The sequence below is a fragment of the Culex quinquefasciatus genome, chromosome 2 (genome assembly GCF_015732765.1).
Source record: "Culex quinquefasciatus strain JHB chromosome 2, VPISU_Cqui_1.0_pri_paternal, whole genome shotgun sequence".
Taxonomy (NCBI): domain Eukaryota; kingdom Metazoa; phylum Arthropoda; class Insecta; order Diptera; family Culicidae; genus Culex; species Culex quinquefasciatus.
Window position 1 is genome coordinate 113,990,735 of NC_051862.1, and position 19,370 is coordinate 114,010,104.

Here is a 19,370-nt window from a genome sequence, read left to right on the forward strand (position 1 = left end):
ACATTCCAATGTATCAGTTAAGCAACCTGAGTGCGAGACCCCAACGGTGAAGTTAGTAATTCTAGGCAAGCTCAATTCGGTAAAGTTGTACTCGAGCAACAGGTAAAAAAGACTTCAATGACCAGCTCAAACAGAAAGCGAACCTGAAAATTCAACTCTACCTCACGTCTACGTTTTCCTTCTTCATCTTTGTCGACTTAACACCAAGACTTTGAAAGCTGAAGAATGTTACCTGTCTTACAAAAACAGTGATCAGTATGTACCAGGTGGTTGGAGGAAAAAGGTGTGTCGTGAGTGTGCAAATCGGAAACTTTTACTTTAACCAAAAATTAACGGATTGAAATTGAGCCAGTGATTCAATATTGATCGCTTCTGCTACTAATCTACTAATTAAGTACAGTTTAGGGACAAAAAGTCTATATTGGAAGAAAATAATTTGGAAATCTCGTCAGTAGGAGAGCAAGTGAAAATTGAATACGTTGGCATTTTTCTTCTCTCTGACTTCATCTTGGCACACATTCTTTTTCAATGTATTTATGTGTTTCAAATGTGTCAGTGAAACCAGTCAGCCTTATTTGTGTGAATACGTGGACTCAGTGAATAACTGGAAATACTGTTAGCCTGGAATTTAGTTTCTACTCACGAATATTGTATTTGAAATCTTTGAGGGACCGTACTTTTATCCAAGTTGTGTTGTTAATTGATCAAATACAGCCAGTCAAATTGCGTGTAGAAAGTTAACCACAATCATGAACAGAAAGTGGAAAGTAACGGTGGCCTAATAGAATGATTTCATTAATCGGATGAAAAAATATAAATGTTCTATCAACGTGTCTTTTCTGTTAATATTCGCAGCTTTAATTTAGTGTAATATCATGATGAGATAAAAAGTGCAAGACTCTGTTGGAAAATAACCCGGACCCCACATCCAAGAGGTTCAATGTAAGTGTAAATATTTCAAGTTCTGCAAAACCTAACCGTAAGCGGGGTGTCTAAAGAGAAAGCTGGGAAAAATTTTGATTTATCAATACCTTGCCGAATATTCGTTTCATCTTTTCTCTTCATTGATCGAGAGACACATCAGATGATGACACATCAGATAAAGCATCTCTGGAGTTTTTTTTTAAAAGGTCCAATAAACCAAATTTTCAGTTTTTGCTTTTTGAGTGTTTTTAATACCCCTTACTCAAAGCGGTTTCAAAAATATCCAAAAAGCAAAAACTGGAAAATTGGTTTATTTGACCTTTTCAAACAAAAAAAAACTCCAGATCTTTGATATTAAATAAAAGAATTTAATTAGGTGTGTTATGCGTTCTTCTGACGTTTTCAATTAAGTAAATGTAACGTAAAAGTCCTCTTAATCGTTACTTGATTGTAAACTGACTGAAAATTAATGTTACAATATGTGTTATGTAGCACTTCACATGATCTTTCATCATTTTATTAAATAATTATTGAATTTAATTTCTTTTGAATTTCACAATGTGTTGAAAATAAGCAACTATGAGAAGCAACATATTGTTTTTTGACGTTTGGGCCCGCGGGCTCTTTTCTCTTCTCATTTGCTTGCAAAGGCAATATGCCAGCAAGAACGACTTGATAAGATATTTTTTTTTGTTGTACACTCACAAGATTAAAGATAAATAAATAATAAAACTGGTGAAATGATCAAGTTTCACAGTAATAATAATTTTTGACAATAATAAAAAAGGCAAAGGATTAATGTCAGGATGAAGTTAAGACAAACACACATTTTTTTCAGACTCCATACGAACACTACAGCAGGCTTGGCCGAATGGTTGCGCTGTCCGCTTTGCAACCGGAAGATCATGGGTTCGATTCCCATCTGCTCCAACCTTCCATCGGATGGGGAAGTAAAACGTCGGTCCCGGCCTTGGTTGTTGTTAGGCCGTTAAGTCATTCCAGGTGTAGGAGTCGTCTCCATGACATAAGTACACAAACAACACAACAAACCAAGCCTGCTCCGGTGGCATCGCTGGCGGCGGATTACCATGACTGTTATATATGTGAATTTTAAACAAATGCACTGACATACATAGACTTTTTTACAGAAATAAAAAAAACATGTGGCATCCCTGTCGCGAGGGTCGATCCAAACATGGAATTAAGAATTAGTGCGGTTTGCTTACGCTAAATCCAGATTATAATTTCTGGGTTGTATGCCAAAGCAATGAACCGCCTTTTTGGAATTTTGAAATTAAAAATATCTTTATTGAACATTCTTATAATAATTAGGTACATTTCATTTACATTATAAGTGATATGGCTAAATGCTCTTCATCTTAATTGTACTTTTAGTTTTAATGTTATCTGTTCACATTCATTTATTTACTTCAAATTGTTTTACATTTTTGCACTGAAATGAATAAATTTGGATAAAAAAACACCTTAACGAATAATGCTAAAATCAAACTAAAAAGCTAAATTTATTGAAATACTCAAAATCATTAGAACGAGTAAACTACGAACTGTATTTCAAGATAAATCCTCCAAGCGTTCTTACTTGTTCCGCACGAGTTTTGCAACCACGCAGTGTTGTTGTCATCTCCATGAAAATGATCAGAATTTCTTGTGGTGAAACAGGTCACCACTGCCTTCACCCGTTGATGCTGGATGATATTGCCTCGGTTGCTGAATGAAGACTGGAGGTGTTGTTCGTTCCCGCCCGTGTGGATCAATTGGACCGCGCACTGGACTCACAATCCAGAGGTCGCCGGTTCGAATCCCGCGGCGGGCGCTCTAAAATTCTTTGTGTAAATATGGGTATTCGGCGCCATCGCTCCGTGCCATACTTTCATACACTTAGGAGCCCAGGGCGGCGAAGTCCTTGTAGATAAAAAGGAAGACACTAGTGGTTGGTACTAGCAATGGTGGCCGACAGCTATAAAGTCAACTTCGTTTTTTCGTCGTCGTCGGTGTTGTATTCTCTACAACTTTTTCCGCAACCCTCTATATATATTTATACAGCAATTCCCCACGAAAACAGCATGAAAAAAAAATAAAGTGCTCGGATCAGGCTAAATTTTTTTCTGGGGGTTCCCTGGTTAAAATAATAAGACCCGTATTTTTTTTGGCCATTTGGGTGACCTACGCCGTGTTAGGGTGGTCTGAAAAATTGCCATTTTCGTCGATTTTCGCAAAAATCACTTTTTTCAAAAAATCATAACTCCTCGCCATTTCAACCGATTTCAATTGCCTTATACGCAAATGAACGGTGATAAGTTGGCCTTTCATTGAAAAATAATAAGAAGTTTCAAAAATCTGGCCTAACATATGAAAAGGCGTATGAAACATTAAAATGCGTTTTGACGGTGTCTGGACCAAAGAGCCTATGCCTGGAAATATTTTTATCGGATTCCCCGGACATTTTTACATAACATACACAGCAAAAAATCCGATTGTAAAATCGCATGCAAAAACATGCACATCACCTTCGTCAAAATAAACATTTAATATTACACACTGCATGTACAAATTTTGCAAACACAAAAAAAAAGTTGCATCCAACGGGATTCAAACCAAGCACCAAAAGTAAGGACTGACGCCTTAGCCCACTCGGCCGTCAGACCGATGTAAAGATACAAGGATAAACGCATATATGAGCTTGACATTTCGGTCAAGTAGGTTTCCCATACTGATGGGCTACATATTTAAGAGTGTAATATTACACAGAATTTCATAAAATAATGCAAAATTTATTTTACACTCAGGCCTTTTACACGCAGCTGGATTACTACTTTATTTGCTGTGTACTAAAAATGAGAGGATTTCATTCACAGGATTTCGAGATATGATTTTTTGAAAATAAAATCCTTGTTTTTCGACGCGCCGCGCCCAAAAACCGGAAAATGACGAAATCGGCAAAAAATCATCTTTTTTTCACTAAAATTGCGATAACTTTAAAATTTCAGCGATGACCTTTACATGTCTGGGTATCAAAATTTTCGTAATTGAAAGACGCAACTTTGGGTACCCAGACATGCATAGGTCATCGCTGAAATTTTAAAGTTATCGCAGTTTTAGTGAAAAAATTCGATTTTTTGCCGATTTCGTCATTTTCCGGTTTTGCGCACGGCGCGACGAAAAACACGGATATCATTTTCAACAAATCATATCTCGGAATCCTCTGAATCAACACCTCCCATTTTTTAAAATATTATGTAAAAATGTCCGGGGAATCCGATAAAAATATTTCCAGACATGGGCTCTTTGGTCCAGACACCGTCAAAACGGCATTTTAATGTTTCATACGCCCTTTTCATATATGTTAGGCTAGATTTTTGAAACTTCTAATTATTTTTCTTTGAAAGATCAACTTATCACCTTTCTTTTGCGTCTAAGGCAGCTAAAATCGGATGAAATGACGCGGAGATATGATTTTTTGAAAAAAGTGATTTTTGCGAAAATCGATGAAAATGGCAATTTTTTAGACCACCCTAACATGGCGTAGGCCACCCTAATGGCCGGCAAAAGTTGCCCCGACCCCTCTTCGATTTGCGTGAAACTTTGTCCTAAGGGGTAACTTTTGTCCCTGAACACGAATCCGAGGTCCGTTTTTTGATATCTCGTGACGGAGGAGCGGTACGACCCCTTCCATTTTTGAACATGCAAAAAAAGAGGTGTTTTTCAATAATTTGCAGCCTGAAACGGTGATGAGATAGAAATTTAAAAACTTTTTTTCGTAAAATCGCGATAACTCGTGATGTTTATAAGCAAACCTCTTATGTCTATATATCAAAATTTTTGTAATTGTCTGCTCTACAACTTTGTAGAATGTTGTTACACTCTAAAAAATTACCCTGCAAAGTTAGAAAAAACACGAAATTTTAAAAAGAAAAATTTTGTTCTAAATGAAAAAATTACCCTTCTGAGTCAATGTAGATTCGAAAAGAACATTAAATTTCCCATAAAATGACATGTTCCAAAAAATTTTACAGTCGAGTAACGGAAAATGGGAGAATTTTTAAAACTTTTTTAGTGTTTTTTTTTTTCGATGAAAAATACGTTTTTTCAGGATTCTGAGTACGCCATCAAATCGGGCGTCTAATTTTACATAAAAAGTCCCTTTGACACCAAATTTCTATCTCATCACCGTTTCAGGCTGCAAATTATTGAAAAACACCTCTTTTTTCTCATGTTCAAAAATGGAAGGGGTCGTACCGCCCCTCCGTCACGAGATATCAAAAAACGGACCGATTTCATGTGAGTTGGTACAGAATTACCCGTGGGTCGAATTATTTCGGCCAGGGAGCCCCTAGAAAAATTTTGAGCCCGTTCCGAGCACTTTTGTTTTTTTTCCATGCTGTTTTCGTGGGGAATTGCTGTATATATATATATATATATATATATCAAAAAATTGGCGATGTCGAACCGTACGTTTTGGAGATACGATTTTTTGAAAATAAAAACTGCGTTTTTCGACGCGCCACGCGCAAAAACGGGAAAATGACGAAATCGGCAAAAAATCAACTTTTTCACTAAAACTGCGATAACTTTAAAATTTCAGCGATGACCTATACATGTCTGGGTACCAAAATTTTCGTAATTGAGAGACGCAACTTTTGGTACCATAACATCTATAGGTCATCGCTGAAATTTTAAAGTTATCGCAGTTTTAGTGGAAAAAGTTGATTTTTGCCGATTTCGTCATTTTCCGTTTTTGCGCGTGGCGCGTCGAAAACGCAGTTTTTTTCAAAAATCATATCTCGAAACGTACGGTTCGACATCGCCATTTTTTGATATGTTATGTGAAATTTTCCGAGGAATCCGATAAAAATATTTTCAGACATAGGCTCTTTGGTCCAGACACGGTCAAAACGCCATTTTAAGTTTTCATACGACTTTTTCAATAGTTAAGCTAGATTTTTGGAACTTTTTACTATTTTTCCCAAATAGCCAAACTCATCACCTTTCTTTTGCGTCTAAGACAGCTAAAATCGGATGAAATGGCGCGGAGATATGATTTTTAGAAAAAAGTGGTTTTTGCGAAAAATGACGAAAATTGCCATTTTTTGAACCACCCTAGCACGATGTAGGCCACCCTAATGGCCAAACAAAAAGATACGGGTCTAATTATTTTGGCCAAGGAACCCCCAGAAAAATTTTGAGCCCGATCGGAGAACTTTTTTTTTGGTTTAGGCTCTTTTCAAATGGAATTGCTGTATATATATATATTTATAATATGGGTCATTCCATCTGAAGCGGAACAGCATTTGAAAATTACCCTCTCCGATTCTGCTCAATTTTGGCAGAGCTGTTGAGACTTTCAAAACATGCAAAAATCCCGAATTTCATCCAAATCGGACCACCTCCTCCATTTTTGTACCCTCCCAAAAAATCGACTTTTTGGCGATTTTTGTGTGAAACCCTTATCTTCAAACGACGATAACTCAGGAACCACAAATCTTAGAGGGTCAGTCTTAGACTCAATTTTGAAGGTAATTGGACGTAGAATCCGTGATCAAAATTTAGATTAAAACATTTTTTCTACCTGTATTGCGCAATTGAAAACATTAAATGGCCGTATCTCTAAACAGCCCTATTTCTTTTTTTTAAATTTGACCTCACCATAGTATTACCCGGCCAATTTTACATAAGAATCACTTATCGACAGAAAAGAATATGTTTCGTTCCAGAGATATCGGATTTTAAAGTTTTAAGTATTTGAAATTACCTACATCAGCTACACTCGCCGCATCTGCTAGAAGCACTCAGTCTTGCTGATCAATAATTACTACCTGGTGTTCTGTAAGATGAATTATTTTTATAATTTTTTACGATTTTGAGATAATCAATACCTTGAACAATCTATTTTTTGTATAAGGAATATGTATTGGATAATTTTAATGCACTGTTTTTCCTGATCTCAGCGTCATTAAACCATATTAAGTCAAATTTGAACTTTTAATATTTATTTGCATGTTTTTACAATACAATTTTCAAAAATTTATCATCATTTCGTCGCTTGCGTGCTATCTTGTGACACGTCTGCTGTAAAAAGATAGGACGTGTCACAAGATAGCTTACAAGCGACGTTTTATTATCTATTATTTTTATATTTTTCCTAATTACTCATTTCTTCCCACTTTATCAATTGATTTCTTTTATTTCTTCTTCTTTTATTTGAAGCGAGCTGGCTGTAGCAGATGAAATAATTCTCATGGGTTCTAGAGCTTTTGCCATGTGCGGTAGCGAAATAGTGCAATTCAGCAAAAACTCCAAAATCTGCCAATATATATAATATATATCAATATCGTAGTAGCAAATCATTTGGCAGTCAAGCATGCTCAAATAAATTTATAACATTTTAAACAGAAATCAAAGGAAACAGTCGGCATACAGTTAACATTAAATTTTAATATATGTTAAAATATGTGTTTTGTAAAACTCATAGTTTTCAAATTATTTTTAAACTCCATTTAAGTTACTAACATCAATTGGGGAAATTTTGTGGCATTTTTTTTAATCTTATCGATTAATTAGTGTTAATTTGTTACATTATTTCCAAAACGAAATCGGAATTGCCAGACAAAAAAATATGTTTTTTTTTCATTTTCGGAAGAACCGGGACAACATTTTGAAAAAAAATCCCGTGAATTGGGAATCTCCTGTTTTGGAAAAAAAATCTGGGATTTTTGTCCCGGGGAATCCCGGAATGGACGCAATACTCAAGTTAACGTTTTTAGCTAACAAAAAGAAAATTCGCGAGAGCAACCACATATACCAATCAGCTTAGAACACCATAGGCGGTGCCAGTGCTGTATCAAGAAGGTTGTTCCATTAGGGTGTAATATGGTTGTATGGAAAAAAATAAAGTTGTCCAAATTTAGTGAGCACAGCACTTTTTTAGTTCCTTCTGGGGTCCTAAACAACTCCCCAAAGTTTGGGACCGATTGGTTTAGTCCTCACTTTGCGCAAAGCGATTCAATTTTCCATATAAATTTGTATGGGGAAAACCATTTTTTTGGATTTTGGTATTTATCAAATCCACGTTTCATATTATATCAAAACCGGACTCATATTCGGATGCTCTGGAATGTCCTCTACAACTTTCCCGAAGAGAGTATGGTGCTAGCTTGCCCCTAAAAAAAGATACAACGTGTTCAAAACTCGTCTAAAACGTGTTTTTTGCTCGAAAATCACGTTTTAGACGAGTTTTGAGGACGCTATATCTTCTTTCAGGAGCAAGTTAGCACCATACTCTCTTCGGCAAAATTGTAGAGGACATTCCAGAGCATCCGAATATGAGTCCGGTTTTGATATAGCATGAAACGTGGATTTGATAAATACCAAAATCCAAAAAAAATGATTTTCCCCATACAAATTTATATGGAAAATTGAATCGCTTTGCGTAAAGTGAGGACTAAATCAATCGGTCCCAAACTTTGGGGAGTTGTTTAGGACCCCAAAAGGAACTGAAAAAGTGCTGTGCTGGAAAATCGATTTTGATATTACACCCTATTGTTCCATGTTGCTCGGTTCTGGGCTGCAGCTCGCCAGTCTCCTAGGTTGCAGATCTTTCATAGGTCCGCCTCGATCTGATTTCCCCATCGTGCACGCTGTGCTCCTGCTCTTCGGCCTGTGCCGCCATCCGGTCGCGCGCCGTCAAGAGCATCCTGACAGGATGGTCTTCGTCCATCCTCGCGACGTGGCGATGGTGTAGTGCGTGCAGTTCGTGGTTCATGCTCCTTTGCCACTCGTTCTGAGCTGTACTTACTCCACCGTAGATCGTTCGCAGCACCTTCCGTTCGAAAACTCCAAGGGCTCGTTCGTCCTCTTGCCGCAGCGTCCAGGTCTCATCGCCATAGAGGGCAACCGGTATAATCAGTGTCTTGTACAGGGTCAGCTTCGTGGCGCGTTGCACTCGATCAGATGGTTTTCCGAAATCCAAAGTAGGCACGATTTGCAGAGTGGATACGAGTCCGGATCTCTAAGCTGGTGTCGTTGTCGGCCGAGTGCATCACCATCCACAGCTAAAGGGGTGAGTATTGGGGGATCAACGTCCCTCAACGTCCCCCCAACGTCACTTGCACGTGACACATTACACGATCCAAGGTAGCCTTGATCAGCCAAGTCAGTTTGTCCGGGAAACCGTTTTCGTGCATAACCTGCCATAGCTGTTCCTGGTCGAGAGCAACCATAGTAACGTATTTGATCCATTAGTGGAGCCGATGAGCATTATTTACAAGTTTTCAATATTTTAAGAACTATTTGATAACTCATTGTACTGTCTTTTGGAAAAATCTGTTGTTAGTTATTCTTTATTATTTAACACTTTACCCTCTACAGCCCAATCTTTTTCCATTTTTTTTTATTTTTACCGTGTTCAGGAGTCATTTTGAGTAACTTTTGTTCTACGAAAACATTTGCTTCTCTTGTTTTATGTTTTTCTTGTTTCATTTTCAGTATTTTAATTTGCATTTATCTTGTTAAGTTTATGTTTGTTTTTGATAGTATTTGGCCTATTCTACCACCTCCTATCATTACATTTTGCCTATCAATTTTTGTCATGTTTTTACCTGGGTGCTGAAAAGACAGAATGCGTAACGTGATTTTTGAAAGCTCTCAACTGCTCCCCACTGATACAACTGCACTGCCGTTTTACGGCGATATAGTGTATATGCCATTTTGGATATTTTCAATTTTATTGTACAGTCTGATAAAGAATCTTAAAAGCTACCTTCTGACGAAAGAATTTTTCAAAAAACTGCTCTGGAGCCCATTTTATTAAGCAAACAAACAATGATGTATACGCCAATTTTACTCATTATGATGTACCGTCAGTGGGGGTGACATTGGGTCTGGGGGGTGAGATTGGGTCAAAGTGATTTTTTACGGATTTTACCATTTTTCAGGTTATTCTCAATGAAACTGAATTCTGTTAAAAAGGTTGTGTAGGAGACATCTTAAGATGACTTCGCTGAAAAAATCTCGTTCCTAGAACAAATCCTGTTATTTTGGCACATGCCTAAAGTTGGGGTACGTTTTTGGCCAAAAATGACCTCTCGAAAAATAATTTTCTCTAATATTTTTGTTAGAATTGCTCGAAAACTACCCAAATGTTTGAAAATCTCCACTTCAAACATTGTAGCGTGTCAATACGATTCCCTCGAACAAGAAACGCTGTTGGATGACTTGTTTTTACCATATCGTTGTATTTGAGTATCATTTTAGTTTCATTTGACCCAATGTCACCCCCTCTAAGGGGTGAGATTGGGTCAATTTTCAAACTATTAGCATTTAAGGTAGTGTTCATCAAAATCCACCATATTTTGGGAAAATGTTAGTAATCTATCTAAGAACAAATCTACGTTGAAAGATTTTCGATGTTATATAAATTATTTTTGTTATTAAGAAATTTCGAGAGGTGTATCGTTTTCTGACCCATAGTCACCCCCACTGACGATATGTATACATTGAGAATTGATAGAAGTCAAATTGAATAATGTTTGAATGTTGATTTGAGGTTTTTGGACCAAATCAAGACTGGGCAATATTTTATTAGATTATTTCGATTTAATTCTTAAGGGGACGTCCATTAGGCGTCATCCATAAAGTACGTCACGTTCTGAGGGAAGAGGGGAGTTTTGAGCAAGCGTGACATTGCGTGTTAAAAGTATAGGCAAATCGTGACATATTGAGGTGGAGTAAATTTTGGCTTATTTTAATGTGACGTACTTTTTTTTCTTCTTTAGGCTGGTACAAATTTTATTAAAAGTTTTTGTCCCCCCCCCCTTCAATGTTGGCCCGAAAAATCAGGGGGCAAAAAAAAATATTTTTTTTAAAAAAACTTCAATATGTTTATGAAAGTTTAAGTGCAATTAGTTAAAATCAATTTAAAATGAATTCCCCTGCGTTTAGAATCATTTTTAGCATGTTTGGGTTGATTTAAAAATCTTTTGAATTTTTGAAAATTTTCGATGTCTACTATCGCTAAAGTTTTTTTTTCGCTAAAATTTTTGTTTTCGTCAAATTTTACATTTTTTTGAAAACTTTTATTGCAATACAATTGAACTAGTGTAAAATACATTTTAAAACACTTTTTCCATGCAAATGTTGAAACTATGGCATGTTATTTTAATATTTATATTTTTTTGCCCCCACCCCCCGCCGAGGGACAAAAACTTCCATACAAATTTTAAAAATTCGTAAGGAGCGTAGTCATTATAATTTAAAAAAATGAACAAAAACAGAAAATCGTGTCTACAGCAAAATCACCTCAATGGCGTATACATCATATCGCCGTAAAACGGCAGGCTGCACTATAGCTGTAAACATAAACAATGTGTTCAAGCTCAAGCGTGACATATTTTTCGCTTTGAAACATTTTGGATCTGTTGATGTTGATATTTTCGATGAAAAATTAAGTGCTTCGCACTTTTTTCTTCGTGGACTGAACGATGGGTGGCTAAAAGAGGCCTTTTCTATTTTCCACGTGATGAAAAATTGTGTCAAAAGTGGGTGGAATTACTTGAATCAGAAGAGCAACCGAATAGAAGTTCCGCGATTATGTGTCTTTGATGTGCAGTGATAATATCGGAGTAATCCAATATTATTTGGCAGCTACCATTCATGGTTATTGATAATTCGTCGTTAACATTTCAAAAAGCGTCATAAACATGTGTAGGTTTTGCGTGAGACATAGCGATTTTGAAATGTTGGCGACGAATTATGCCAATCTCGATTTCAACCTTCTTCTTAAGATGTTTTGACTTCGAATACCTCAATAGTTCGACGCCATTGACTTTTTTTTATTTCTGACAAAATAAATTATAGATCTATCACAATACTTGCCACTTCTTGTTATCATTTTGCGAACAGTGAATTGGTTCCGCTTTGACAGTTCTAAATTCGGGCCGCTTTGCGGACCACTATTCAGCACCCAGGTTTTTACAGCCACTTTTTCTACCTTTGGAATGTTTTTCACATTTTCTGCTACAGAGTAGCACCATTATCATAAAAATTGTAAAAAAATCGTAGAGGCATAGTCTGGGACACTGAAAAAATACTGCATACTTCTTTTTAATTAAAATATAGGAAATGTTAGTAAAAAAACACAGCCAAAGTTGATCCCTAAACAAACATTTTTGAAAACATTGGCAAATTCACATAAAGCAAATAAAACTTCCAAACCATAAATTTTCTAAAAATTTAAAAGTTCTTTTCTCCAATGCATTCTAAAGATCTAAAACGTTGCTTAATCCACCCTTAGGTGTTTGGTGCCTTCCTCCCATTTAGAGGGTAATGCTATCCGAAATAGATACAAAAGGGCGGGGAGGGGGTTCTATCAACTTGATTTATTATCAGATTGAATAGTCAGATCTTCATCATTCAGGGCACTAATGTGCTTAAAACTTTTGATAGGGCTGTCAGGTCTGCAATCTATTGAACTCGTTGGAAAGGTATTTTGATTACCTATCCAACGACATGTCGCATTATAGATCCGGACAACGATCAATTGAACTCTTTGGAAAGGTCTTTTGAATACCTTTCTAAAAATGTATAACATGACGGGGTTTCTTACAAAAACTACCCTTTTTACAATCTTCCAGACATTTGTTAAAATCGTTTTTTAGCATAACTTTTAAGTACTTAACTAAACTGCATAATTTTTAAAGGCGACTTATGGGACCCCAAGACGGATCGAATGACGCCAAAACGGACAAAATGGGTTCAGCAAATGCCGAGATAATCGAGTGAAAATTTTTTGATCAACAGCCCACCATACACACAGACATTTGCTCAGAATTTGATTCTGAGTCGATAGGTATACACGAAGGTGGGTCTAGGAGGTCAAATTAAGAATTTTGTTTTTCGAGGCTGTTTTATAGGCTTTCCTCAGTGAGGTGGGGAAGGCAAAATTGGTTGCAAAATGGATTTTTGGCGATTTTTTAAATCGAAGTCCGTCTAAAGGCGGGGTTGGGTTGTAGAAGGTTAAAACTGCAATTATGATGTTTGAGTTGAGTAAAGTATTATGAGTATTGATTAAATTAAATTCTAGCGGATTCGGTACAAGCTATCATTGTATGTTTGAGAAACAATATTGCTCAAATACCTACACAGATTTCTTTATTTTTATAATTAATTTACAAAAGTTTTCAACATAACCAGTTGGGCATGTGCGTTTAAGTAAGATCTGTCAAAGACACATTTCACTAACCACAACTTTGAAATCTTACATTCGTACACAGTTAGTCCGAATAGAAAATGCCTATCATTAACGATAGTTAAGTTATATAGTAGAATAAACTGGGTGTGAAACATTCATGATTTTTTCTTTGAAATAACTAACTAAAAAAACATGCGTAAAATAGAACAATGCTGATCATAAGTTTGGTCGATTAGTAAAACAACCGCACAAGAAAAGGCAACCAACCCGTTGAAACATAGCAGAAGAATGTCATTAGCATATGGATACGCTTTATGTGCGGTGCTTCAACTTTAGTGCGACAGGTATACAGGAAGCGAACACATGGCGAAGAAAGTGGTGTCCAAAACCGTTAGGTTCTGACGAGGCGTACTATTATTCGTTCAACCGATAAAATGGATATAGTACATTTTCGTGAATGCGCATGGTGTGTGCTAAATAACTGTGTCAACTGGAAGTTGCTTTTGATTCAAATGGTTTATGAAGGTATAGCTCAACCAATAGTAAGGTTTGTGATTTTGTTGTGACGAGGATTCATTCATCCCTGGGCAGCGAATGAACGCACAGGTTAAAGCTGCCAGAAATAAAGAACTAACTAACAACAACAATCTCATCCCACAGACCCAAAGTCACCCCTCATGATGGTACAAAGAAAAAAAGTTGAATTTTGGAAAGTTGAAAATTTAGTTGGTTAGATATTACCTCTTTTTTTAATTCACCACAAACTGATCAAAATTTATCAGATGCATATAAATATTACACATTTGTTTTGACGCAAAATCTGTCAACATTCGCTGATGAATATTAACATCATTTTCTGTGTATGCATTGCACAATTTTGTGCCTTCGGTAGTTAATTAAAAATAGAGTACGTTCTAAAAATTTAGTGTATATTTTTTTTATCCATTTGTACATTTTCAAAACTGCTTAAAATTCAAAATTAGTACCGTAAAACGGAATGACTTCAATAGCCGGTAACTTTGAAAGGTTTGCGATTTTTCCGCAAAATGAAGACTACAACGAAAATACGTACGGAATGGTTTAGAATCATACTGACCGTTGTAGAGAAGTGTTAAAAAATATTTCATAAAATTTTGAAAAGATTAAAAGGATATTTAACTATAGTTGAGAAAATGTTGATGAAAGCCATTATTTTGAACTTCTCAAAGTGTCATGATTGTCTCAATGAACATGATTTTGAATCGAAAAATGGAATGTATTTTCGGATTCTTTGGACAATTCTCCACTAGGAGAAAGTTTAATAAGTTTGTAAATAATAAATAATGGTGTTTTTTAATCACAACTAAAAAAATCTCCAAATTTATAGGCAATATCAGTTGAACAAATTTCATGTAAAATGTGAAAACTTGTGATTTGTGCTTCGAATAGTATAAAATTCAATATAAATCGATAATTTTATAAACAGAACTAGTTTCAACAAATTTCAGGCAAAATTCCGACTTTTTTAACAAAAAAATTGTTTTCTAAACACTATTGAAAAAAAGTGCATTATTTTTATATGGCCTACCCCTGTACATGTTTTAAAAATAATAATCTTGAGAAAAACCTTACCTGTTGGAAAATATTCCAAAAACAAATTGAAATCCTATCAAAGTCACCCCTGTTTACGGTACCGGTACGGAAATAGTAGTTTATGCAACAAGTTGCAAAAAGAGGATTTTTTCAGCACGAGTCGTACATTTATCCAACGAGGTTCACCGAGTTGGATAAATACGAAGAGTGCTGAAAAAATCAAGTTTTGCAACGAGTTCCATAAAACATTTTTTGCAATTTCGAAAAACACCCATTGAGTGAAATTTTAAGTCTAATTTTCATATATTTTGTCAATAAATCGTTTAAATCAAAAAAATGTTGAAAAGTGTTACTTTTCGAAACAAGTGCTGAAAAGTTCAACTTTTCAGCACCCATTTCAGTGCTGAAAAGTAGAACTTTTCAGCATTTATTTTGAAATGTGTAGCTATTCGATATTGCTATTTTTGGTACAGAAAAGTAGGCTATTTCGTCGTTCAAGCATGACAGGAAAAGTAAGTAGTTTCACGACGGAATTGCAAAAAAGTATTTGGGTTGGGCTACTAGAGTTTTCGTCCAATCGAGCTCATAGTGGAATGCTAAAATTCAAATTTGAACCACCCAAGAATGCATTCCCAAGAATTGAATAAAAATCGGCGAATCAGTTTTCCGTTTACCATATATGAGCTAACGGTTTACGGACACTTTATTTGCGTCTATGTGACAAGACATATTTACACATGACACAATGACACAATTCACCTTAATTAATTATGATAGTGCTTGTTCATAGTGAAAAAGTGTATATAAATTACGAAATCATAAAGTATTCCATTTATTAGCAGTCCCAGCTTATCTCGAAGTGGAAGTCAGATCAAGAGATGATAATAGTCGTATAAAATTAATTTTCTTCTTTCTCAGACTTTATCAGAATGGCTTGCCAGGCGGTACTTAGGATAGTGTTGTTGGCAACAATAGTTACGGTGACAGTGGCGGAGGTAATACGCTGTTATTCTATAAAAAAAAACTTATTTGCTTATAAAATCTAAATAAAACTTTTAGGACCCACTATCGTGCGCATCGGGATGGGAAATGAGAGGGTTAGATTGTTACAAATATTTCAGCGTCAAACATTCATGGGAAAAATCAGCAGAGCTGTGTAAAAGGTATAAAGTTCCTGGATATTCTACTGGATAGTCTGAAACTAATCAATCATGCTTTCAGGTATGGAGCTGAGCTTGCAACAATTGAGTCATTCGAAGAAAATGAAGTAACGCGAGATATTGCTGTTTTTGGAGAATCGAGAGGTAGAACAGCTAATATGTATTGGCTGGGCTTGGCATCACTTGATGATTTAAGGACCAACACACTTGAGTCAACTGCAGGAGGTTTAGTATCACAATATTCTGGTTTTTGGGCTCTGAACCAACCAAATCCTGCTGAAGGAGAATGTGTAGCAGCTTCCAATGTTAATAACACACAGTCGTGGGTACTTGAAACCTGCGAAAATCTTTTGCCATTTATGTGTAAAAGACAGGCATGTCCTCAAAATACGGTTCGCTGTTCAAATGGGGCTTGTGTTAACCAAGCGTTCAAGTGCGATGGGAACGACGATTGCGGAGATGGCAGCGACGAGCTAGATTGTCCTAACGCATGCCATTTTCATATGCAGTCGGGAGGTGATGTCATAGAATCTCCCAGTTTTCCACAAAAATATCCTGCATTGGCGAATTGCAAATGGACACTAGAGGGTCCTCAGGGAACGAACATTATTTTACAGTTTCAGGAGTTCGACACTGAGAAAAACTTTGACATTGTTCAAATTCTTGTAGGTGGTCGAACCGAGGACAAGTCTGTTTCATTGGCCACTATTTCGGGAAAGAGCGATTTAGCCAGTATGCCATTTATAACTGCATCTAATTTTATGATTATAAAGTTTACATCTGATGGCAGCGTCGAGCGTAAAGGATTCCGAGCCACCTGGAAAACCGAGCCTCAGACGTGTGGTGGAACCCTGCAAGCTACCACGCAAGGTCAAATTTTAAACAGCCCCGGTTTCCCGAAAGGATACCCAGGTGGACTGGAATGTCTTTATATTATCAAGGGACAAAATGGCCGCGTCATCTCACTGGAAGTTCTGGATTTGGATCTCAACGATGAGAGAGATTTCATATTGATTCGAGACGGAGAAAATGCACACAGTAAACCTGCAGCACGTTTGACTGGCAGTGCTGTAAATGACCACAACAAGGTGATTATTTCAACTGGAAATAAACTGTACATTTATTTCAAAACGGCATTGGGTGAGTCCAAGAGAGGATTCCGGATCAAATACACGCAAGGCTGTGGCGCCACCATTACTGCCCTGAATGGAACAGTGAGTTCTCCGGCTTATGATTTATCTAACTACCCAAACAACCAAGAGTGTTTCTATAGAATAAAAAATCCGAACGGAGGACCGCTTTCAATGCGATTTGAACGATTCAACGTTCACAACAGCGATAAAGTACAAATTTACGATGGATCATCAACATCTGGATTGAGGCTTCATCCTGGTGATGGATTTACAGGAAACAGTGTTCCCAAAATCATTTTGACAGCTTCCTCAGGCAGCATTTTGGTTAAGTTTAATACCGACGCATTGCACAATGATAAAGGTTGGCTGGCAGAATTTTCGGCAGATTGTCCAAAGCTGAAACCGGGTATTGGAGCCGTGGCGTCAAGTCGTGATACCGCATTTAGAACAACGATTTCGTTTGTATGCCCCACTGGGCAAGAGTTCGCTACCGGAAAGAACAAAATCGTAACCACGTGCCAGAACGGTGGAACTTGGAGTGTGGATTACATTCCCAAATGTCAAGAGGTTTACTGTGGCCCGGTTCCACAAATCGACAACGGTTTCTCGATCGGTTCAACGAATGTAACGTATCGCGGTGTTGCCATGTACCAATGCTACGCTGGATTTGCATTTTCGTCATCGAATGCCATTGAAAAAATTTCTTGTCTAGCTGACGGAAAATGGGAGCGGCAACCATCTTGTCTGGCCTCACAATGCCCTATCTTGCCGGAAGTAGCACACGCAAACGTTACCATTTTCAACGGTGGAGGAAGAAGCTACGGTACGATCGTGGGATACGAATGTGAACCAGGCTATCAGCGGAATGGTCAGCCTGTCCTGATTTGCATGTCAAATGGCACGTGGAGTAGTTCTATACCGACCTGTCACCGTAAACGATGTTACAAGTAATTTGTATTCAATTATTTCATATAAAACACTATGATGCAATTTTTTTTTTCTAGTTTCCCGGAAATCGAAAATGGTTTCATCGTTGATCAAACCCGCCAGTATTATTTCGGAGATGAAGCTCGTGTCCAATGTTACAAGGGATTCAAACAAATCGGTTCAAACATAATTAAGTGCAATGATGAACAACAGTTCGATTCGCTTCCAGCTTGTGAAGGTAAAACTGATTTAAATTAATGAGTTTTTTCATATTTACTAAAAAAAATTACATCCCCAGATATAAACGAGTGCTTAGCATCACCATGTGATTCGGCTTCCACCGAGTGCGTCAATACTCCGGGATCATTTTACTGCCAGTGTAAGGGAGGTTTTACACCATCGACGGACTGTCGACCGGTTGGAGATTTAGGTTTAGCTACCAGTGGAATATTAGATAAAAGTATTATGGTATCTGCCACGGAGGAAGGCTACAACAAAGCGGTAGTAACAATCAATGAACACAAAAAGGGTTTTAGACTTTAAAAAAAACTTTATTTGCAGATGTTGAGGCTGAATTCTGCGGGATGGTGTGGCAGCTCGGTTGACCCTGGATCGAACTGGGTGTTGATTGATTTTAAAGCACCAACAATAATAAAAGGATTTCGTACCATGTCAGTGCAGAGATACGATGGCTCCCTTGCATTCACAACTGCTATCAGGATCCAGTACACTAACAATATGACTGATGTGTTCAAAGAATATGCTAATCCTGATGGAACGGCTGTGGAATTTAGAATCTTAGAGCCCACTTTATCAATTCTAAATTTGCCGATTCCAATCGAAGCTCGTTATGTAAGGTTTAGAATTCAAGATTTTGCTGTGGCACCTTGTCTGAAACTTGAGGTGATGGGATGCACGAGAATCGATTGCGTTGATATTAACGAATGTGCTGTTCAAAACGGCGGATGTCGACAGAAGTGTATCAACTCCCCGGGATCCTACTCATGCGGATGTAACACTGGTTATGAATTGTTTACGAACAACGGAACAGCCGGGTAAGCTGAAAATATAAAATGCAATAAATTCAACGTTTACAATTTATGTTACTTTTTCCTATAGATTTTTCATTGATGCGAATGAGACGGGAGAGCGGGATGGCGATGTTTACCAACGGAATAAGACATGTGTTCCAATGATGTGTCCACCGTTGGCCTCTCCAGAAAATGGTCAAATTTTGACTGAAAACACAGAGCACCACTTTGGTGAAGTTATTCAATTTCAGTGTAATTTTGGCTATGTGATTTCTGGTAGTACATCGTTACTGTGTATGTCTACAGGAGTATGGAATGCGACGGTACCGAGCTGTATTTGTGAGTATTTTATTATTGAATTGAAAAAAATAAAACACTTCGGTACAAAAATTTGGGTTTCTGAACATTTTTTTTAAAT

The 19,370-nt window shown here is 37.0% G+C and overlaps 1 protein-coding gene across 2 annotated transcripts in view; it reads left to right on the plus strand.

Moving 5' to 3' along the window:
- Positions 1–257: 257 nt before the first annotated feature.
- Positions 258–19,370, plus strand: part of LOC6043755 — a 44,480-nt gene continuing 25,367 nt past the window's right edge. The window contains exons 1-9 of one of the 2 annotated variants that reach the window (XM_038254474.1): positions 258–283; positions 856–942; positions 15,620–15,696; positions 15,761–15,864; positions 15,923–17,941; positions 17,999–18,159; positions 18,220–18,422; positions 18,483–18,976; positions 19,041–19,291. In XM_038254474.1, coding sequence (XP_038110402.1) covers positions 15,631–15,696; positions 15,761–15,864; positions 15,923–17,941; positions 17,999–18,159; positions 18,220–18,422; positions 18,483–18,976; positions 19,041–19,291 — 3,298 coding nt within the window. In that variant the 5' untranslated portion in view covers positions 258–283; positions 856–942; positions 15,620–15,630. The other variant, XM_038254475.1, reaches the window with a different exon arrangement.